Source organism: Eriocheir sinensis, chromosome 42, assembly GCF_024679095.1.
Source record: "Eriocheir sinensis breed Jianghai 21 chromosome 42, ASM2467909v1, whole genome shotgun sequence".
NCBI classification, from domain to species: domain Eukaryota; kingdom Metazoa; phylum Arthropoda; class Malacostraca; order Decapoda; family Varunidae; genus Eriocheir; species Eriocheir sinensis.
The window spans coordinates 13,214,026-13,236,090 of NC_066550.1; the positions used below are offsets into that span (position 1 = coordinate 13,214,026).

The following is a 22,065-nucleotide window of genomic DNA, read 5'->3' on the forward strand; positions in this document are numbered from 1 at the left end:
GGAAAAAGACAGACAGAGAGAGAGAGAGAGAGAGAGAGAGAGAGAGAGAGAGAGAGAGAGAGAGAGAGAGAGAGAGAGAGAGAGAGAGAGAGAGAGAATCATCATGAATTTTGAATCATTCTTTTTTTTCTTATTTTTATGTTAGTCTGTATTAATAACTCTTAGCCCGATAGCTGCTGCGAGGATGATATGTTTCTTAAAGGCCCTTCCCTCTAAGCGAGAAAAATGAGAAAAAATCATCACTCACGCAAACCATTTCATAATATATATCAACGCATTTGTGATCAGTTTATGCATCATCTCTTTTTGGGGGTTTAATATCATGGCAAAAATATGGCCCGTCGCTGCTACACGGGTTAAGTTAATCTAATTCGACTGATGAGTTCTCTTTGGGCCTGTACTGTACCGTATGTTAATTTTGGTTTGAGTATGGATAATAATTCTAATTCATTAAGTAATTCAAACGGGTACAATTGTGTATAAGAAGTTAATTCATGTGACGAGGGGAGGGGTGGAAAAGGGGGGCCACAAAAGGGTTTATATAAGTTCAGGGTGTCAGCGCTGAAAACAGATTCAGAACAACTGCACTTGAGACAGGAGAGAGAGGGGGGGAGGGAGCTTCAAGAGACTGATTGATTGATAGTTTATTGTTGCAAGTAAAACAACAAAGGAGAAGGGAGGACCATGCCATCCCAACCCCCAGGCAGGACAGAGTGTGATTATGCTTGTTCAAGAGGAGGAGGAGGAGGAGGAGGAGGGAAACTGAGAATGTAGGAAGAGTGTGGTGTCACGTGGACGCCTCGAGGCCTTGATTCTGTCTCTTAATAAACAAAAATGATAAACAACCCGCTGATTACCACTTGCCTTCCCCTCGACCCTCTTCCTCTGAGCTTAGTTGTGGACAGACAGCGGTAGCGATAGGACGTACGCTGCTGGTGCCGAGTGCAGAACCCTCAAGAAAAAGAGGAGGGAGAAGACGAGATAGAAAACGAAGGAAGAGAAGAAAGAAGAAGTTGGAAGAGTTACCGAGGAAGGAAGAAACAGAAGAGGCTGAAAGAGATATTGAGGAGGAAAAGACATAAGAAAAGAAGGAAGGAAGAAACGAAGAGATAGAAAAACGAAAGAAGGAAGATAGAGAGAGAGAGAACAAGGGAAAGAAGAAGGAAGAAAAAACACGAGAGAAATAAGAAAAGAAAACGAGAGAAGAAACCAACTTAGAGTAAAACGAAAAAGAAAAGAAAAAGGGCGCTAGATTTGAAGGGGTAACTCAAGCTAACCTTTCAAAATGTCTGCACTGCGTCCTGTGACTCTTGTGTTGGTGGTAGGGGCTACGTGCTGCCTAGGCTTTCAAGACCTCACCGAGAACCCGGAAACCCCACAATACCTCGTAGTCCTAGACCACTTCGCTGAAAACATCAAGAAAGTCATAGAAGACAAGCTGGCCCCCATAGAAAACAAACTCACTGAAGCACTGCAGAAAACGGAGGCTTTAGAGGGGAAACTACTGCAGAAAATCGAGGACCTGAAGCTGAGTACAGACGGGAAAATCGAGGACCTGAAGCTGAACACAGACGGGAAAATCGATAACCTGCAAAACGATATAACAACTGAAATCAGAGATGAGAGCAACCGTGTGGCGGATAAGGTATTTACGAAGGACGAGATGGCGGAGGTGGTGAGGGAGGAGGCCGTGGAGTTGAAGGAGAGGTGTACAAACGCCCAGAGACTGACGGCACTCCAGAACAATGTGTTGGAGGTGAAGGAAATGCTGGAGGAGGTGAAGAAAGAGAATGTGGAGATGAAGAACGTTGGCCAGGTGAGAGAGAGAGAGAGAGAGAGAGAGAGAGAGAGAGAGAGAGAGAGAGAGAGAGAGAGAGAGAGAGAGAGAGAGAGAGAGAGAGAGAGAGAGAGAGAGAGGAAGCAAATCTTAGCTCTATAGCCTAATTCAATCTTCCCTCCCTCCACTCTTTCTCTAGCTCTAGCCTAAATCGATCTTCCCTCCCTCCACTCTTTCTCTCCAACAGAACGTCTCGGAGGAGGTGAGAGGCGTAAAGGACTTCGTGGAGGTGATGGCGCAGGAGGTGCAGGGGTTGGCCATGACCTCCAAGAATTTCTCCAGTACACTTGAAGACGTATCGTACTCTGTCCATCTATTAACCGCTACGCCGCCACCACCACCACCTCAAGAAGAAGAAGAAGAAGAAGAAGAGCAAGCAACAGGTAATAAGTAGTAGTAGTAGTAGTAGTAGTAGTAGTAGTAGTAGTAGGCAGTAAGTAGCGGGCTTTTTTTATTTCATTATTGTTTTCTTTTTTTACGCCCTTGCACTGTCTCCTCTGCTGTAAAGAAAAAAGTAGTAGTAGTAGAAGTAGTAGTAGTAGTAGTAGTAGTAGTAGTAGTAGTAGTAGTAGTAGTAGTAGTAGTAGGAGGAGGAGGAGGAGGAGGAAGAAGAGGAGGAGGAGGAGGAGGAGGAGTTTTACACACCGACACACACACACCTCTCTCTCTCTCTCTCTCTCTCTCTTATCTTCCCTTCCACAGCACTGGTTTACGTTCACCTGTACTCATACACTCACGTTCTCCCCCCCCCCCCCACCACCACCACCACAGGCCCGGTCTATCCCTGTGTGGACTCCGTTTTCAAAGGAACGGAAAATCCTAAGGTCTGTCAAACGGCCGCCAGATTCAACAAGTGTACGGTGCCCCTCGTCTCCTACCACTGCTGTCACACTTGTACCTCCCTCGGCCTGATCCCGGAGATGGGGGCGTGGAGGCACCTCAATATGACACGCCACGTTAAGCCCTTCCAAGTGATCAGCGTGTTTGCCCCGTAGAGTGACTTGGGAGAGAAGGTGTAGTCACCCTCTAAATTTTCCCGTTTTCTTTATTATAAGTTCTTGAGTCTGCCCTTTAACTCACTACGTTCTCTTTCTCTTCCGTCTTCTATGAGTCATGGGTCACTACATTATACACATATACCAAATCGTATTAAGAAGAAGAAGACACCAAATCACCAACATTGTATATATTAGTGTACATCGGTGAGTTTGTTGAAATATAGGTGATGATTTGGTTTATGTGTATGATGTAGTGGCCCACGAGGAGGATGAGATAGGCGTGTGTGTAATAGAAGGCGGAAGAGAAAGAAAACGGAGTGAGTTACAGGGCAGACTAAAGAAATGAAGGTGAAGAAAACGGGAAGATTTAGAGGGTCACTACAAAGGAGCGGACACCCAGAAAGGCGTTAAGGAAAGAGGAGACGGGACTGGTTGGTGTGTTCAGCGTCTGCTCGCTCGCGCTCACCAGCATCAACTACACAAATGTAACCACAATTTATACTCATATTAAACTATTAGCACGAACTTCGAGTACTTCATTCCGTCCACTCAGTATAGTATAGAAGTAGTAGCGGGACCCGGGTTCGAATCCCTCCCGCCCTGTTCCCGCCGAGTGACCCAAGACTACCCACATGCTGTCCTGAAGAACGCCTGTCAACCCGACCTCTAGATTAGCTCTCAACAGATTAAAAATGAGCTCCGGGGGGGGGGGGGGGTGGAAGCATGAGCCGAGCAGGATGGCGCCACTATAAATACTTGCCTGCGCTGGTGGCTTTTAATGCACACACACACACACACACACACACACACACACACACAGGCATACACTTCCACTTCTATCTCTCCCCATCCTCTTCCCTTTACGCCGCAATGTATCGCTTCTTCTGTTCTTTCCTTCAATAACCCAAATCTGTCATCATTTCCATCTATGTTCCTCCCTTCTACAGCTCCAGTCTACCTCTGTTTCCTTCATCTTCATTATCTTCTTTTCTCCTTTACGCCGCTATGTATCGCTTCTTCTGTTCTTTCCTTCAATAACCCAAATCTGTCATCATTTCCATCTATGTTCCTCCCTTCTACAGCTCCAATCTACCTCTGTTTCCACGTGCAATGCTCTTTCTATATTTCCTTACGCTCGTCTCCCCTCCAACAGGCCCCGTCTACCCCTGCCTCGACTCCACCTTCCCGAGCGGTGCGGATATCTGTGCGGTCGCTGTGAAGTTCAAGAAGTGCCACCTGCTCCTCCCTTCCTACCACTGTTGCCACACCTGCACCACGAACGGCCAGCTACCTGAGATGGGCTCCTGGCGGCACCAAAACCTTAACCGCGACATTACAGGGACCCAGCTGATTCACTTCTTCTCGATTTAGCATGGAAGCGAGAGGTAGATAGATAGATAGAATAAAATAGACAGAGAGATAATGAGAAACGAAGGGAAAGAAATAAAAGAGAGAGAGAGAGAGAGAGAGAGAAATACACAGACAAAAAGGAATTAAAGAAAGAAAAGGGAGTTTGGTTAGTGTGTGCTCTCTCTCTCTCTCTCTCTCTCTCTCTCTCTCTCCATCTCAAACTTCCACCACACAATGTACCCACAATGTATTCTTATATTAAACCATTTGCAAAGCCTCCTAGTTCTGTATTTCATCCCAGTCATCAGTGTAGGTCAGACACCATTGAAGAGCAAAATAAGTGCGCGAATATATCTACAGAAGAGAGGAGCGAGAGGAGGAGGACCTAAGAAGCGATACAAAGCTAGCGTTACAAATCAAAAGAAGAAGAAGAAGAAGAAGACTAAGGGAAAGAAAGAATGGATGGAAGGAGGAAAGGAAGGAAAGAAAAAAGGAAGAAAGGAAGGAAGGAAAAAAAGGAAGATGAGATGGCGTTATGGAAGGAAGGATGAAGGAAGGAAGTATGTGATTGATTGACTGATAGTTTATTGTTGCAGGTAAACAACAAGGGAGAAGGGAGGAACATGCCATCCCAACCCTAAGCAAGCAAGGAAGTAGATAAGTGAACCCAACCTCCAAACCTTACCTGGCATGAAGCGTGCACTGTAAGGTCTGTCATAAGAAGGTTCACATCTCTTATGGTTGCTATCCTGTCACACCCCGTTAATTTGGTCAATGCTACGCTCTTTCGTCAATTACTCTTTATTTTTCTATTTGCCAAGGTCTTAACACGGAACTTTAAAGGCAAACAGAGTCCCGACCTTTCTGATTTGAACTTTCCTGTACAACACAACACAGTTTTCCCCTTCCTATTACAGAACTACACGACACCCAGAGTCCAATTTGCGCTTCTCATCGTACGCACACACGCAAGAGCGGCGTACACACACTCCTACATCCTCGGAGGGTAGTGTAATATGCATTAAAGAGCCATAGTTAGTGGGTGAAGGTGCAGGCGTCCGTCCCACCATAGAAGAGTCAACACCGGCCGTTTGTTTTGGTTTTGGACTTTTGGCGCGGGGCTGTGACGTCACGAGCCTAAAATATTAATAGGTAGCTGTTAATGAGACAATATTTGTTTTTTATCATTGTTATTATTATTACTAGTAAATATGGAGATTCGCTACGCGCCTCCAATATTGTCCCACTTTCCAAGGTCCCACATACTGTTGTGCTTCTCTCGTTATGTAAAGTTCGGTTGGAGTTTAAATATGCTTCCCTACCCCCCAAAAAAACGATTTCCCACGGGTCCCCGGCCTATAAGATCATTAGGGGAAGGGGATTAGGCCTTTTTCTTTATTTTTAAGTACCCTCGCCTTCGTATTACTGTTACGCCAAGGCTTAGCTTAGTTTAAATTGTAATTGGCGCCACGTGACGTAATGAGGGTTCCCTGCGGCCCCGTTGAGGGGGCGGGCTGGAGAGGGACGCCATGCGGCGAGGAAGAGTGGAGACGGAGAGAAGACAAAGGACGCGCTCGCCTGTGCTCTGTGCCTTAGGACTTAATCGCCTGTGATTTGTGCCTTGACTGCCTCCCCCTTGGACTTATAAGGATTGTACAACGTTCTATTGCTTAGTAAACCCCAAGAAAGTCCGCCCTGTATTTAATTGTGCCTCGCTGTGTGCTCTGTGGGTGTGTGCGAGTGTGTCCGCCGGAGTGTCTTTGTGTCTGCTGTCCGCCTCGTGGGAGCACTGTGTTTTCCATAGCGAGCCCAGTTTAAGTAATTGGGAGAGCACCTGTCTGCCTGTGTGAGGGGTAGACAAGTGGAGCACAACAGTGGTGTCAGGAGCGGGGTGGAAATTGTGCTGTGAGTGGACGGGCAGACAAAGAGTGACGCCTCGGGCACAATGGAGCTCGGCGAGCACGGTGCGGCTGGCGGAGCGAGTGGTGGGGTAGTGGTGACCTTGAGGCTGATGAAGACGCTCAGCCTGGCCAGCTGGAGTTAATTTCCTCAATGTTGGCTGGCTTGAGGCAAGAAATAACGCTTCAAGGTCAACAGCAGGCACAGCAGGCCGCACGCACAGACCAGCTGGCCCGTGAGCAGGCCAGGCGCTGAGGCACAGGCCAGCAGGCTTGAGGAGCAGGCCCGTGAGCAGGCCGAGGCCTGAGGCACAGGCCAGCAGGCTTGAGGAGCAGGCCCGTGAGCAGGCTGAGCGCTCCGAGGCACAGGCCAGCAGGCTTGAGGAGCAGGCCCGTGAGCAGGCCGAGGCCTGAGGCACAGGCCAGCAGGCTTGAGGAGGCAAGCAAGTTTGGCTTCTGTGCGGCAGGAGGCACGGCAGTATACCGATCAGGCCTGCGAGGAGGTCCGGGTGAGCTACAGAGGGGCCTAGAGGCACTGAGAGGTGAGGTGCGGAGGTAAGGTTTGAGGCGAGGCAGGCTGCCGTGTGTGCTGCCCAGAGGAAGTGCAGAGTGAGCCTTTGTGTGATTGGGGCAGTGTCAAGCCTCGCTGAGGCCACGCAGTGTTCTCTGAGCCTCCGGGCCTGGCGTGTCCGGCCAGGGTCACGGTCGGGGTTCAGCGGCTGGCGTGGGCTGCGGCGGGGCGCGAGGGCGGCCCCGCCACTGCTGCCAAACAGCCCGCCACCCTCGCCTCCTCACCTAAACCCTACCCTGCCTCCTTTCTTGCCCCTGAGTGCCTGCCTTCTACCCTGCTCGTTCGTTTCCTTCCCACGACCACCGCAGGCGTAAGCCGGCTGAGTATGACGGCAAGGTAGCTTGGAGGCCTACGTTGCTCAGTTCGTCATGCTCGCAACAGCTCAAGGGTGGACTGAGGAAGAAAAGGCGCTGCAGCTGGCAACGGCGCTGCGGGGCCCGGCACTCGAGATTCTCAGCCACCTTCCAGCCACCAAGCAAGCTTCCTTTACCAGCCTGTCGGAAGCCTTGCAGCGCCGCTTTGGGCACAGTCACCAGGCTGAGGTGTACAGGGCTCAGCTGAAGAAGAGGGCGAGGCAGAAGGGCGAGACGCTGTCACAACTGGCGCAAGATGTGGAGGCCCTTGTGAGGCGGGCTTATCCGGCTGCTGGTGAAGACATGACGACCGTCCTCGCCCGTGACGCCGTAGATGCTCTGCAGGACCACCAGCTGCAGATCTACGTAAAGCAAGCCCACCCTGGTGACCTGCAGGTGGCTTTGGCGAGGGCCATGGAGTTCGAGGCGTTTCTCAAGACGTCAAGCCGCCTCGCTGACTACGCCAAGCCTCGGAACGACGTGCGAGGCCGGAAGGCGAAGTTCGAGCGTAAGGCGGCGTCGAGGGAGACGAGCCCCGAGTTTGGTGGCCGTTGCTGGGGCTGCGGTGAGAAGGGCCACAGACGCGACCGGTGTCCGAGGGGGCGAAAGACGCGTTCCCTCGACCGGCCGAAGTCTGGGGGCTTCCAGACTTGCTGCAAGGACTGCGGCAAGTCTGATCACCGCTCCAGCGCCTGCCCCAAGCCGAAGCAAGTGGCGCAGGCGGGAAACAGCAGCGGGCTGGACAAGGGGGCGACTACCCAGCCTGCCAAGGTCGACACGCCCCCACTTGTGTAAGATGCCGCCATACCACTAGTTCGGTGCAGGTGGAGGGCAACGTAGACGGTAAGTCTTGCCGCCTGACAGTCGACACCGGGGCTGAAAAGACCCTGGTGCGCCCGAGTTGCTGGACGCTGAGCGGCTCCCAGACGCCCGCAGAGATTGTGCGGCGTGACGGGGCATTGCGTGGCACCCAGGGGCCTGTAGTGGCTCGTCTCGTCGTGGGCGGCGCAGAAGAGCGGCTGCCAGTGTAAGCCGCCGACCTGGATGAAGAGGGCTTGCTCGGTTTGACTACCTGGTGCAGACTGGCGCTTGTTTCGACTTTGGACGGTAGGGGATGTGGGGGCCCGGAGAAGAGGTGCCCTGGCTTCCGGTAGTCGGTTGTTCCGAGGTAGTGACGTGCTAGCGAATGCACCTTGCCCCCAGGACGGAGCGACGAGTCCAGTGTCGACTGTCGAGGGTGATGCACGACGCGGAAGGCATAGTAGAACCCTCAGAAAACCTGCACCGGACTGACGGTGTGGCAGTCGGGAGGAGCCTCGTGGGAGCGGGGGAGGAGTTAGTGACAGTACTCGTTGCTAACTTCTCTGACGAGGCTCGGCGACTACCCGCTGGTGCCAGACTAGGCACATGTGAAGAGGTGGAGCGAACTGAACAGCCGTCGAAGAGTGCGTCTACGCCTGCGGAGGGAGTGCTGCCTGACTTCCTTGAAGACCTGGCGCTCAGGGGCTCCGCTAACCTGACGGAGTCGCAGGCGGAGAGGGTGCGCCACACCTTGACGCAGTACTCAGACGTGTTCAGCCGGGGCGACCTGGACTTGGGCCGCACGTCGCTGGTGAAACACAGCATCAACACTGGAACCAGCGCGCCCATCAAGTGTCCCCCTCGACGTATCGCACCTGCCCGACGAGAGGAGATGCAGCGCACCGTCAACGACCTGGCAAATCAGGAGGTGATCGAGAAGTCCGACAGTCCGTGGTCTTCAGCGGTAGTCCTGGTTAAAAAGAAGGACGGCACACAACGCTTCTGTGTGGACTACCGGGCACTGAATGACGTGACTGTGAAGGATTCCTACCCCCTGCCGAGGATCGACGACACCTTGGACGCGCTGGTAGGGGCGAGGTGGTTCTCCACGCTCGACCTGAAGTCGGGCTACCACCAGGTGGAGATGGCCGAAGAGGACAAGCCGAAGACAGCCTTTTCCTTCGGGCAGGGCTTGCAGTTTAATGTCATGCCCTTCGGCCTCTGCAACGCCCCTGGCTGTTTTGAACGTCTGATGGAGCGGGTGCTGGACGGCCTGCAGTGGAGGACGGCCCTCATCTACCTCGACGACGTCATCGTCTACGGAGGCACCTTCGAGGAGGAGCTGGGGAGGCTGGAGGAGGTCCTGCAACGCCTGAGGAAGGCTAACCTCAAGCTCAGCCCCAAGAAGTGCTCCCTCTTCCAGTACGAGGTGCCGTTCCTGGGGCATGTCGTCAGCAAGGACGGCGTGCGCACAGACCCGCAGAAAGTGGCAGCAGTAGCAGACTGGCCTCGGCCCACTAACGTAGCTGAGGTCAGGAGCTACTTGGGTCTGTGCACCTACTACCGTCGCTTCGTGCAGGACTTCGCCACCATCGCGGCGCCCCTACACCGCCTCACTCGTAAAGGAGTGCCTTTCGAGTGGGACGAGGCGTGCCAGGCTGCGTTCGACGGCCTGAAGAGGGCCCTAGTGGAGGCGCCGGTCCTGCCGTACCCCAACCCGAAGCTCCTTACCTGCTTGACACCGACGCCAGTGCGGAGGGCATCGGGGCTGTCTTGTCGCAGGTGAAGGATGGAAGGGAGCACGTGGTGGCCTACTACAGCGCCAAGTTCAGTAGGCCTGAACGCAACTACTGCGTGACCAGGAAGGAGCTGCTGGCAGTAGTAAAGTCTCGAGCACTTCCAGCCGTACCTCTACGGCGCTGAGTTCACCGTCCGGACCGACCACGCTGCCCTGCAGTGGTTGAAAACACTGAAGGCGCCGGAGGGTCAGCTGGCGAGGTGGTTGGGAAGGCTCGAGCAGTTCAACTACCGGATTGTTCACCGCCCGGGTCGTGTGCACAGCAACGCCGATAGTTTGAGCCGGCGCCCGTGTGAGGCAGGTTGCTCTCACTGTGCTAGCAAGGACCCGACCCTGTGACTCGACGCCCGTGTGAGGCAGGTAGCTCACATTCCGTCCCTGAAGGACCTGACGCCGTGAGTCAGAGCCCGTGTGAGGCAAGCTACTCACACCAGGCGCGTCGGGACCCTGACCCTGTTTGCCGACGCTTAACAGTGCCTGCCAACGCCACTGAAGGCAACGACCGGTGGCGTGAGGCACAGAGCGCAGACCCGCTCTGCTCCTGTAGTGCGTTGGCTCAGGGCCAGCGGGAGCGACCCCGGTGGGAGGAAGTGTCGGCGGAGAGTCCTGCCACTAAGTGCCTCGTCGACCAGTGGGAGACGCTGCGGTTGGACCGGTGGGGAGTGCTAGTAAAGCGCTGGGAGGTGTTAGGCGGAGTGGGCAGAGACGCCTGGGTAGTGGTGGTACCCCGTGCAAAGCGTGCTGAGGTGTTACGGGAGTTGCACGCCGGTGTTACTAGTGGCCACTTGGGCGAGAAAAGACCCATAAACGTCTCCGCCAGCGCTTCTACTGGGTCGGTATGCGGAACGACGTTTCCGAGTGGTGTCGGGCCTGTGACGTTTGTAGTGCGAAAAGGGCCCCACACGCCGGAATCGGGCTCCGCTTCAGTTGTACAGCGTGGGGCGCCAATGGAGCGGGTTGCTGTAGATATTGCTGGCCCGCTGCCCATGACGCCCAGGGCAATCGTTTCGTATGCGTCGTGATGGACTACTTCACGAAGTGGCCTGAGGCGTATGCGCTCCCGAACCACGAGGCTGAAACAGTGGCGAGTGTCCTAGTAAACGAGTGCTTCACCCGGTTCGGTGTGCCGTCAGAACTGCACTCAGACCAGGGCCGTGAGTTCGAGTCCCGTGTGTTCCGTGAGTGCTGCGACTTGCTGGGAGTGCGGAAGACCGAACGACGCCACTCCACCCGCAGTCGGACGGGATGGTGGAGCGGTTCAACCGGACACTCGCACAGCAGTTGGCCAAGTATTGCGGGGCAAACCAGGAGGACTGGGACGTCAAGTTGCCCGCAATGCTGATGGCGTACCGGTCCGCTGTGCACGAGGCCACTGACTATACACCCGCACGTCTTATGTTTGGCCGCGAGCTCAGACTCCCCGTGGATCTGGCGACGGGGCGGCCGCCGGACGTGGGCCTGCCGACTGTCACCTCTGGCTTCGCTGCCGCGCTGCAGGAGAACCTGGTCGAGGTCCATCACCAGGTGCGCGGCAAGCTCAGAGTGGCAGGCCAGGCGATGAAGGACTACTACGATCGCCGCATGCGGGACGTGAAGTATGCGGTGGGTGACAGAGTGTGGCTGCATAACCCTCGCCGGAAGAAAGGGTTATCACCGAAGCTGCAGAGTCCCTGGGAGGGGCCCTACACGGTGATTGCAGTCCTGTCCGCTGTCACCTACCGCATCAGGAGGGGCCGCAAACGCTCCTCTGTCGTCCACGTTGACCGGCTCTGGCGCTACCATGGGCCGGGCCGTTACTCCTGGGGTACTGGCGCTGAGGAGGACCCTGACTACCCCAGTAGTGACGAGGAGGACCGGGCAGAACTTGACCCGGTGGACGTCGAGGTCGCGGATGATGTGGAGGAGGAGGCAGGTGGAGACGCCGACCTGGAGGCCGGCTCTGCTGGTGACCTGGACCAGCCTGCTGCCTCTCCTCGCCCTCACCTCCACCGCGACGACCAAGACGTGAGAGGAGGAGGCCAGGATGGCTTACAGATTTTGATACAGAATGATTTGTTTAGTTCCCCAGTTATGTTTTATTTGTTTTGTTAAGTTGGCGAGGCGGGTCGCCTGCGCTTAAGGGGGGGGTAGTGTTACGCCAAGGCTTAGCTTAGTTTAAATTGTAATTGGCGCCACGTGACGTAATGAGGGTTCCCTGCGGCCCCGTTGAGGGGCGGGCTGGAGGGACGCCATGCGGCGAGGAAGAGTGGAGACGGAGAGAAGACAAAGGACGCGCTCGCCTGTGCTCTGTGCCTTAGGACTTAATCGCCTGTGATTTGTGCCTTGACTGCCTCCCCCTTGGACTTATAAGGATTGTACAACGTGCTATTGCTTAGTAAACCCCAAGAAAGTCCGCCCTGTATTTAATTGTGCCTCGCTGTGTGCTCTGTGGGTGTGTGCGAGTGTGTCCGCCGGAGTGTCTTTGTGTCTGCTGTCCGCCTCGTGGGAGCACTGTGTTTTCCATAGCGAGCCCAGTTTAAGTAATTGGGAGAGCACCTGTCTGCCTGTGTGAGGGGTAGACAAGTGGAGCACAACATTACGTTTGAGGGACATATATATGTACCCTATTTCGTCCCTCAACTATAATATGGAGACGTAATATCGTATTTTGGAGGCACGGGGTCAATCTCCACAATTACCTTATTACTATCATCATTATCATAAGTATTGGTATTAGTATTAGGACGATCATTATAATATCTTTGTTATTATTAAAGTGAAGGCGGTCATGGGGGTGATATGCAACAGTAGTAGTAGTAGTAGTAGTACGTAATAGTGGTAGTAAGTTTTAATAGTGGTTGTAGTAGAAGTAGTAGCATTTTAATAGTAGGCAATCATTCTCCGCGGCCTATAACTATGACCACTATTGTACCGTACCGTAAGTAAGGTTAAGTATGGAATGTACACAGAATCACTTAATTACCTACAATACTTATACCTACTTCTGTGATCCTGTGTATACTCCATACTTAACCTAACCTCCCGGCATTACAATAGTAGTCATAGGCCTGCCATTATTATGATTATTAAAATGAGGGCGGCCTCGGGGGGTGAGTTTAGCCTCGCCGCCGCCGCCACGTCCAGCTGTTTGTGTTGTCTTCCTCCAAGCCTTGAAGTGCTCGCCTATTTTCACCTCCCCTGGGCGCCACACAGCCTCCACGATGGTGCGTATAGCCACAATAATCCTTCATACACTCTAGTTAATAGCCATGATGAGAGATTTCCCCTAAATATCCGGACAGCGCCACAAATGAGCACCTTACATGTGGCACTTGTATTTTCCGCCTTTTTTACGGGGCCGGAGTCTTGGCATGCTTGTTTTTTTCCTTTATAAGTCTATATTAACGCTTGTTGAGGCTAGTTATTGTTCCTATTAGTGTTTTTTCTCATGATTTATCCATTATAGAAAGTCTGATTAGTAAGGAAGCATATATGAGTTTTCTGAGTCATGACGTGTAGTAACTGTTTGGGGTTTTGTTACGTTATGTTAGGTCAAGTTTAGGGTATCTTCAAATACATGATATAAATTAGCAAAGAATGACCTCACTTTGTTGTATAGAAAGTCTCATTAATAAGGAAGCATATATGAATTTTCTGAGTCAAGGCCTAGAGTAACTGTTTGGGGTTTTGTTAGGTTATGTTAGGTTAGGTTTAGGGTATCTTCAAACACATGATAGCCAGCAACATAAAGCATAAATCAACAAAGAATGACCTCACTGTGTTGTATAGAAAGTCTCGGTAGTAAGGAAGCACATACGAATTTCCTGAGTCAAGACCTGTAGTAACTGTTTGGGGTTTGGGTAGGTTAGATTTACCGGAGGGCAGCACAAGCCTCAATGGGCGTCACTTAAACAATCCTGCCTGCGCCACCACTGGACTAAGGGACATTCACTAACATCCCCCTAAAACTGAAGTCTAAGGAGGCCAAAAAAAAAAAAACAAAAAAAAAAAAAGTAAATAAAAAATGATAATTCCTCTTCCCTTGGCCAGGTGTCGGTGATCAGTAACGTGGAGACGGGCCACGACGACATGATCCACGATGCACAGATGGACTACTTCGGCACACGGCTCGCCACCTGCTCCTCCGACCGCTCCGTCAAGATCTTCGAGGTCAAGGGGTCGACGCACACGCTGGTCGCCAACCTTAGGGAGCACGAGGGACCGGTGAGTGTGTGTGTGTGTGTGTGTGTGTGCTTCTCTTCTCTCAGTCTTTAACTTCCTTTCTTTCTTCTTTTTCCTTTTTGCCTTTATTTTTCCTCCTTCCCTTTCTCTTCCTTCCCTCTCTGTCTGTCTCTTTATTTTATTTTATTTTATTTTATTTATTTATTTATTTATTTATTTATTTATTTTTTTTTTTTTTTTTTTGTGTGTGTGTGTGTGACTGAGCATAACCTCACTTCACCAAACCAAACCTTACCTAACCTAACCTTACCTTACCTTACCTAACCTTACCTTACCTTACCTAACCTTACCTTACCTTACCTAATCTAACCTTACCTTACCTAACCTTACCTTACCTAACCTAACCTTACTTTACCTTACCTAACCTAACCTAACCTTACCTAACCTTACCTAACCTAACCTAACCTAACCTTACCTAACCTTACCTTACCTTACCTTACCTCACCTAACCAAAGAGAGGGGACAGGTAAAACTTACATCCTTAATCAACAGGTGTGGCAGGTGGCTTGGGCTCACCCTATGTACGGGAACATCCTCGCGTCCTGCAGCTACGACCGCAAGGTGATCATTTGGCAGGAGGACGGACACAAGTGGAAGAAGATACACGAACACGCACAGCACGACTCCTCCGGTACGTGTGTGTGTGTGTGTGTGTGTGTGTGTTTTCAGTCAGAAGTAGAATAAAAGGAAGATGACATACTTGTTTATATACTAATGTTGTGATGATATTTTTGCAGCATGGGAATGAAAAACAAAATTGCTACATTAGGGAACGTTAAAATAAAGTAGAAATAAATAGTTGACATTCGTTCTTCACACAATGGTTGAAAAAATGGGAAACTGTTAAAGCACTTACATTACTAACCTAACCTTACTTACCTTCTTGCACATCTTTTTCCCATTGCCCTAACTTTTGTGTGGGTTTCCGGTGTGTGCGTTCCCTGGTATGTGCGTTCATATAATTGCGTGATATTTATTTACTTACCTTACCTTACCTTTTTGCCTAACTTACCTTCTCAATCTCTTTTTCCCATTGCCCTAACTTTTGTGTGCGTTTCCGGTGTGTGCGTTCATATAATTGCGTGATATTTACCTTTTTGCCTAACTTAACCCAACTTACCTTCTCAATCTCTTTCTCTCATTGCCCTAACTTTTGTGTGCGTTTCCTGGTATGTGCGTTCATATAATTGCATGATATTTATTTACTTACCTTACCTTACCTTTTTGCCTAACCTAACCTAACTTACCTTCTCAATCTCTTTCTTTCATTGCCCTAACTTTTGTGTGCGTTTCCTGTGTGTGCGTTCATATAATTGCATGATATTTATTTACTTACCTTACCTTACCTTACCATTCTGTCTAACCTAACCTTACTTAACCTAACTTACCCTCTCACACCTCTTTTTCCCATTGCCCTAACTACTGTGTGCGTTTCCGGCGATGCAGTGAACAGTGTGTGCTGGGCGCCGCATGAACACGGGCTGGTGCTGGCCTGCGCCTCGGCCGACGGATCTGTGTCCATCCTCACCTCCACGGCGCACACCTGGGAGTTCAAGAAGATCACCAACGCCCACTCGGTTAGTTTATGGTCGTTGTTGGTGGTGGTGGTGATGGTTGTATGTTTTACTTGAGGGTGTTTCTAAGTATATTCTTTTCACATACTTTTGTCCTTTGTTGCTTCTTCAGTTTGAGATAACCAATACACACTCAGTTAGTCTATAGTTGTTGTTTATGATGATGGGGATAACTGTTCTATGGCTTTGTTTTGGGAGGCCTCTAAGTTAGTTTAAATTATCTCACTTAGCCTTTCATTACATAACCTTACCTTATGTTACCTTACCTTAACAACTAATATTACTACACCTGTATGCAATCTAACCTTAACTAGTTTGACAACATAACCTTACCTTACCTTCGTCTTACCTTACCTAACTTAACCTAACCTACCCCAACCTAACCTAACCTAAACACCCTCTCATCCATACTTCCAGATCGGGTGTAACGCTGTCAGCTGGGCGCCTGCCGTTGCCTCGGGGTCAGCGGATGGCAGCGGGCGGGCGGGTGCAGCTCCGGTCCAGCGCATCGTGACCGGCGGCTGCGACACCTACGTCAAGATCTGGCGGCTGGACGGAACGAGCGGAGAGTGGGTGGAGGAGAGCAAGATGGAGGGGCATTCCGACTGGGTGCGGGACGTGGCCTGGGCGCCCTCCATTGGCCTGCCTCGCTCCATCATTGCCTCGTGTTCGCAGGTTAGTGGTGGCGGTGGTAGTGGTGGTAGTAGTAGTAGTAGTAGTAGTAGTAGTAGTAGTGTTATTTCAATTTCATAGGAGTGTTAGTGGTAGTAGGTGATTTTTATAGTAGTAGTAGTAGTAGTTGTTGCAGTAGTAATGGTAATAGTAGTTGTTATGTAGTAGTAGTGGTAAAAGTGGTTTGGGTGATGATAGTAATTGTAATAGTAGCAGTAGTAGTAGTAGTAATAGAAGTGTTTTAGTACTAATAGTTGTAATAGTGGTAGTAACTTTTCATCATAGGAGTAGTAGTACATAAGAACATAAGAACATAAGAACGCAGGAGTCTGCAAGAGGCCGGTAGGCCTGTACGAGGCAGCTCCTTTGACCCTAAGCTCCCGTGTATCTAACCCCACCTATTATCGCTGTCCATGAATTTATCTAGTCTATTTTTGAATGTGACAATTGTATTGGCACTCACCACATGACTGCTAAGCCTATTCCACTCATCCACCACCCTGTTAGTAAACCAATTTTTGCCTATGTCCCTGTTGAATCTGAATTTATCCAGTTTAAACCCGTTACTTCGTGTCCTACCCGGTTCTCTTACCAACAAAACCTTATGAATGTCTCCCTTATTAAAGCCCTTCATCCATTTATAAACCTCGATCATGTCTCCACGCCTTTCTAGAGAATGCAAGTTGAACTGTTTGAGTCTTTCCTCGTATGGCAAGTTTCTCAACCCCTGAATCATCTTAGTCATCCTCCTCTGCACCGATTCTAACATTTTGATATCCATTCTATAGTAGGGTGACCAGAACTGAACCGCATAGTCAAGATGAGGTCTAACTAATGCTAAATATAGTTTGAGGAAGACTTGGGCTTCTGTTGCTTACGCCCTTGAAATAAATCCCAGTACCCTATTAGCTCGATTTCTAGCTTGAATGCATTGTGCCCTTGGACGGAGATCAGAGCTCACTAAGACCCTAAATCCCTCTACTTTTAGACCTACTTATGATAGTGTCATTTAAGCAATAGTTATGTGAGGGGTTGTTCCTACCTACACTCAGAATACTGCACTTCCCTACATTGAACTCCATCTGCCATTTATCCGCCCAGTCATATAATCTGTTGAGTTCACCTTGGAGAATACTAGCGTCCTGATCCGACTCAATTACTCTACCGATCTTCGTATCATCTGCAAATTTACTAACAGTAGTAGTAGTAGTAGTAGTAGTAGTAGTAATAGTAGTAGGACCTGGTTGAAATTCACACAAGTTATAGAAAGCTGAAAATTCCTCCTCTTCCTCCTCCTCCTCCTCCTTCACCCCCCTCACCCTCTCCCCCTCCCCAGGACCGGCGGGTGATCATCTGGGTGAACGACGGGGTGACGGGTGTGTGGCAGCCGCGGGAGCTCAACACATTCGATGACGTCATTTGGCACGTGAGCTGGTCCGTCACTGGCAACATCCTGGCCGTGTCTGGCGGGGACAACAAGGTGGGTGGAGACTGTAGACCAATGTTAAAAGATTGTATTTCCTTCTGTTTTTTATCCATAACTATTGCAAAAAATCATCAATAGTTATCTTACCTAACTTAACCCGGTAGCTGCTGGGATCGTGTTTACTTAAAGGCAGGGACAACAAGGTGTGTGGAGACTGTAGACCAATGTTAAAAGATTGTTTCCTCCTGTTTTTTATCCATAACTATTGCAAAAATTATCAATAGTTATCTTACCTAACTTAACCCGGTAGCTGCTGGGATCGTGTTTACTTAAAGGTCCCTCTAAGCGAGAATAATGAGAAAAAATCATCACTCACACAAACCATTTCATAATGTATATCAACGCATTTGTGATCAGTTTATGCATCTATTTTGGGGGGTTATATCATTGCAAAAATTTGGCCCGTCGCTGGTACATGGTAAAGCCGCAAATTTGGCCCGTCGCTGCTACCGGGTTAAAAGATTACTGTTCTCGTTGTATTTCCTCCGTTTTTTTATCCATAACTATTGCAAAAATTATCAATAGTTACCTTACCTAACTTAACCAAGCCCCAAACCTAACTAAACCTAACCTAACCAACCCAAACACAACCAAATTTAACCAAGCAGAACCTAACTAACCCAAACCTAACAATCAAACCAAATTTAACCAAACCAAACCTAACTAAACCAAGCAAAATGTAACCTAACCTAACCTAATCTCACTGAAATAACACCTTCCTTTAGCTTAATTTTCTTTGGTACTTATCTCACATTAAATCACATCTACTGTACCTGGTGCTAACGAGACTCCTCCTTCAGGTGAGTCTGTGGAAGGAGAGTCTGGAGGGCCAATGGGTGTGTCTCAGCGACTCCGCCAAGGGCCAGGCAGCGACGGCAGAGCAGCGGACGCTATAGACGAAACAAACTCACCGAGGCATCGTACATGTAGTTGCCTGCTTGGACGATGTGTTTATGAATGTCAAGTTAAGGAAGATCTATATAATGATGAAATGCTTTTATTTATAGTTGAAGGGCAGAGAACCTTGATCCTGTCCCACTTTCTATGTATGAATAAATAAGTAAAGTGTTATATCAGAATTTGTACGGTTACTTTTGGGAATTAGATGTTGTTTGGTATGATGTGTTTACGTGTCAAGTTAGCGAAGGAAGTTAAGGAAGATTTATAGTTTAAGGGCAGAGAATCTTGATCTTGTCCCACTTTCTTTGTATGACTAAACAAGTAATGTATTGTATCAGAATTTGTACGGTTACTTTTGGGAACTAGATGTTGTTTATGACTTTTAAAGCATGATGTTAATTTTGGTTTATTAAGAGGCCAAAAAAGTTTATGACTGAATTACATGAAATTACTTTTGGTTCAGAGAGGGACAAAGAACCTTCATCCTGTATTGTTTTTCTATAAATAAATAACAAGTTTATAAATAGATAAAATAAGTAAAATGTTATATCAAAATTTGTATTATCAGTCATCGAAACCATATTTTGTTCATGATTGAGTAGTGTGTTATTATTTTTGGTTTAGTGAGCGACAAAAAGCATTTATCCAATACCTTTTCTGTTGAGTTAGAAATTTAAATATTACATCAAAATTCTCACTTTGGGAAGCTAGATTTTCTTCACAATTCAATAACACTACATTATTTTTGGTTCAGGGAGGAAGAGAGGAGCTTCAATCTGTGTTTTCTTCTATGTATAAGTTAAATATCATGTTAAAATTTGTATAGTCACTTATTGAAGCCAGATTTCCCTTACAATTCAATAACACAACATTATTTTTGGTTCAGGGAGGAAGAGAGGAGCTTCAGTCTGTGTTCTCTTCTTTGTATAAGTTAAATATCATGTTAAAATTTGTATAGTCACTTATTGAAGCCAGATTTCCCTTACGATTCAATAACACGACATTACTTTGGGTTCAAGGAGAGACAGACCCTTTATTCTGTTCCGTATGCTATAAAAATTAGTTAAATGTAGCTTGAAAAAAAATTGCGTCACTTATGGAAGCTAGATTTTCTTTATAATCGAACAACATGACATTATTTTTGGTTCAAGGAGAGACAGACCCTTTATTCTGTACCGTATGCTATAAAAATTAGTTAAAAGTTGCATGAAAAAAAATTGCGTCACTTATGGAAGCTAGATTTTCTTTATAATCGAACAACATGACATAATTTTGGTTCAAGGAGGGACACAGAGCCTTCATCCTGTACAATTTTCTATGTATAAGTTGAATACTGTAATTTCTGTCACTTTGGGAAGGTAGGTTTTCTTTGCAAGGAGTTAAAATTACTCATAAATTTGTACCTTCCTGAGTTGTGTTCACGCTGAGACTGGGACATTATTTAACTACACCGTATTTTTTGGTAATAAACCCTAGAATCAGTGATGGCTGTCTTTATTTCTCATCAACTCACTCGTTTTATCTATCATATTTATCTCTCTATATATGTCTTGGTATTTCGTTTTGTTTTTGCTTATTCTGAGAGGTAAAGTGAAGAAAGCTTAGACCGTCATGAAATCACATATATTTGGCTTTTATATATTATCTTTAATATATATATAGAACTAAATTTGTATGCGATATCAGCCGCAATAAGAAGATCATTAACTAGAATCACTCGTCATTGTTTTGTTATCCCGTTAAAAAGTCGAACGAAACCAAAACAAACCCGCGTCAAAGCACCGGAGTCAAGATCAACTGACGGCGTGGTAGTGATTCTAGACAAGTGAAATCTTTCTTTATTTTATAGATTTTACAGCGTTCACCCTTTACTGGGAAGCCTTGGTGAGTGTTAAGTTATTCTAGAGATTTTTAAGTATCCGTAGAGCAAGGGAATATATATGTGTGGTGTGAAATAACGTTGAAATAAGGAGAAATATATAGGGCGAGGAAGGGAGAGCTTGTGATATGGACGAGGGAGGGAGAGCTTGTGATACTGGTGAAGGGAATGGCCGAGGAAGGGAGAGCTTGTGATATGGGCGAAGGGAATGGCCGAGGAAGGGAGAGCTTGTGATATGGTTAAAGGGAATGGGCGAGGAAGGGAGAGCTTGTGATATGGGTGAAGAGAATGGCCGAGGAAGGGAGAGCTTGTGATATGGGTGAAGGGAATGGGCGAGGAAGGGAGAGCTTGTGATATGGGCGAAGGGAATGGCCGAGGAAGGGAGAGCTTGTGATATGGGTGAAGGGAATGGCCGAGGAAGGGAGAGCTTGTGATATGGGTAAAGGGAATGGCCGAGGAAGGGAGAGCTTGTGATATGGACGAGGGAGGGAGAGCTTGTGATATGGGTGAAGAGAATGGCCAAGGAAGGGAGAGCTTGTGATATGGGTGAAGAGAATGGCCGAGGAAGGGAGAGCTTGTGATATGGGTGAAGAGAATGGCCGAGGAAGGGAGAGCTTGTGATATGGGTGAAGAGAATGGCCGAGGAAGGGAGAGCTTGTGATATGGGTGAAGAGAATGGCCAAGGAAGGGAGAGCTTGTGATACTGGTGAAGGGAATGGCCGAGAAAGGGAGAGCTTGTGATACTGGTGAAGGGAATGGGCGAGAAAGGGAGAGCTTGTGATACTGGTGAAGGGAATGGGCGAGAAAGGGAGAGCTTGTGATACGGGTGAAGGGAATGGCCGAGGAAGGGAGAGCTTGTGATACTGGTGAAGGGAATGGGCGAGAAAGGGAGAGCTTGTGATACTGGTGAAGGGAATGGCCGAGAAAGGGAGAGCTTGTGATACTGGTGAAGGGAATGTGATATGGACGAATGTAACAGCTAAAAGAACTTACATATTTACAAGCAATTACCAAACTATGCACCAAACTTCCATAGTCTTTTAATTATTCAATGTATACCACACACACACACACACACACACACACACACACACACACACACACACAAGTTATAATAGAAGGTTAATGAAGAAATAATGTCACTTTTCATCATGTATTTCGTCCAGCCACAGGAGGCAATACATTTGTTACCCCTTAAACCTTAAATAGTGATCTCTTGGCGCTTCAAAACCTTTATTAATTGAGGATATTTGAAGATCCGTAGTAGTAGTAGTAGTAGTAGTAGTTGTAGTAGAAGTAGTAGGTTCATACATTCATTCAAGGAGTCCAGCCCTCTCCATGTATGAATCCATGTATTGTATTTGTTTATTGTATTTATTGTATATATTATTGTATTTTGTAAGATTGTAATGGTTGTAGTTGTTAGTGACGGAAGAAAACGGGACATGGGTAGCAGACTAGTCGTAAGGAAGGGAGACTGAAGAAAAACTATATTATGACTTTTTAGCGCTATTGAGATTAAGACTGTGATTGTTGTATTTATTGTTGTTGTAGTTGTTATTAGTGATGGAAGAAAACGGGACATGGGTAGCAGACGAGTCGAAAGGAAGGGAAACTAAAGAAAAACTATATTATGATTTTTAGCACTATTGAGATTGTTAAGACTATGATTGTTGTATTTATTGTTATTGTAGTTGTTGTTAGTGATGGAAGAAAACGGGACATGG

General features: G+C 48.2%; 2 protein-coding genes across 3 annotated transcripts; both read left to right on the top strand.

The window, feature by feature from the left end:
• Positions 1–879: 879 nt before the first annotated feature.
• LOC127010054 (gelsolin-related protein of 125 kDa-like) lies at positions 880–4,460 on the top strand. Of its 2 annotated transcripts, none has more exons than XM_050883796.1 (3): positions 880–1,816; positions 2,025–2,220; positions 3,989–4,460. In XM_050883796.1, the coding sequence occupies exons 1-3, from the start codon at positions 1,286–1,288 to the stop codon at positions 4,204–4,206; spliced, it is 945 nt and encodes a 314-aa protein (XP_050739753.1). In that variant the 5' UTR covers positions 880–1,285; the 3' UTR covers positions 4,207–4,460. The 2 variants fall into 2 exon arrangements, with proteins under 2 accessions (XP_050739753.1, XP_050739752.1); XM_050883795.1 differs by lacking the exon at positions 3,989–4,460 and adding an exon at positions 2,609–3,361 and having other exon boundaries at positions 882–1,816.
• An 8,211-nt stretch (positions 4,461–12,671) lies between these two features.
• LOC127010055 (protein SEC13 homolog) lies at positions 12,672–19,942 on the top strand. The gene is made up of 7 exons (XM_050883797.1): positions 12,672–12,809; positions 13,636–13,809; positions 14,320–14,458; positions 15,274–15,404; positions 15,819–16,076; positions 17,410–17,553; positions 18,360–19,942. The coding sequence occupies exons 1-7, from the start codon at positions 12,807–12,809 to the stop codon at positions 18,453–18,455; spliced, it is 945 nt and encodes a 314-aa protein (XP_050739754.1). The 5' UTR covers positions 12,672–12,806; the 3' UTR covers positions 18,456–19,942.
• Positions 19,943–22,065: the final 2,123 nt, after the last annotated feature.

Excerpts from the sequence above, each read along its gene's own strand:
- LOC127010054 (XM_050883795.1), top strand. The coding sequence starts at position 1,286 with ATGTCTGCACTGCGTCCTGTGACTCTTGTGTTGGTGGTAGGGGCTACG. Across the intron at positions 1,817-2,024 it reads AGATGAAGAACGTTGGCCAG|AACGTCTCGGAGGAGGTGAG; the intron begins GTGAGAGAGAGA and ends TCTCTCCAACAG. Across the intron at positions 2,221-2,608 it reads AGAAGAAGAGCAAGCAACAG|GCCCGGTCTATCCCTGTGTG; the intron begins GTAATAAGTAGT and ends CCACCACCACAG.
- LOC127010055 (XM_050883797.1), top strand. Across the intron at positions 13,810-14,319 it reads TTAGGGAGCACGAGGGACCG|GTGTGGCAGGTGGCTTGGGC; the intron begins GTGAGTGTGTGT and ends CTTAATCAACAG. Across the intron at positions 14,459-15,273 it reads CGCACAGCACGACTCCTCCG|TGAACAGTGTGTGCTGGGCG; the intron begins GTACGTGTGTGT and ends CCGGCGATGCAG.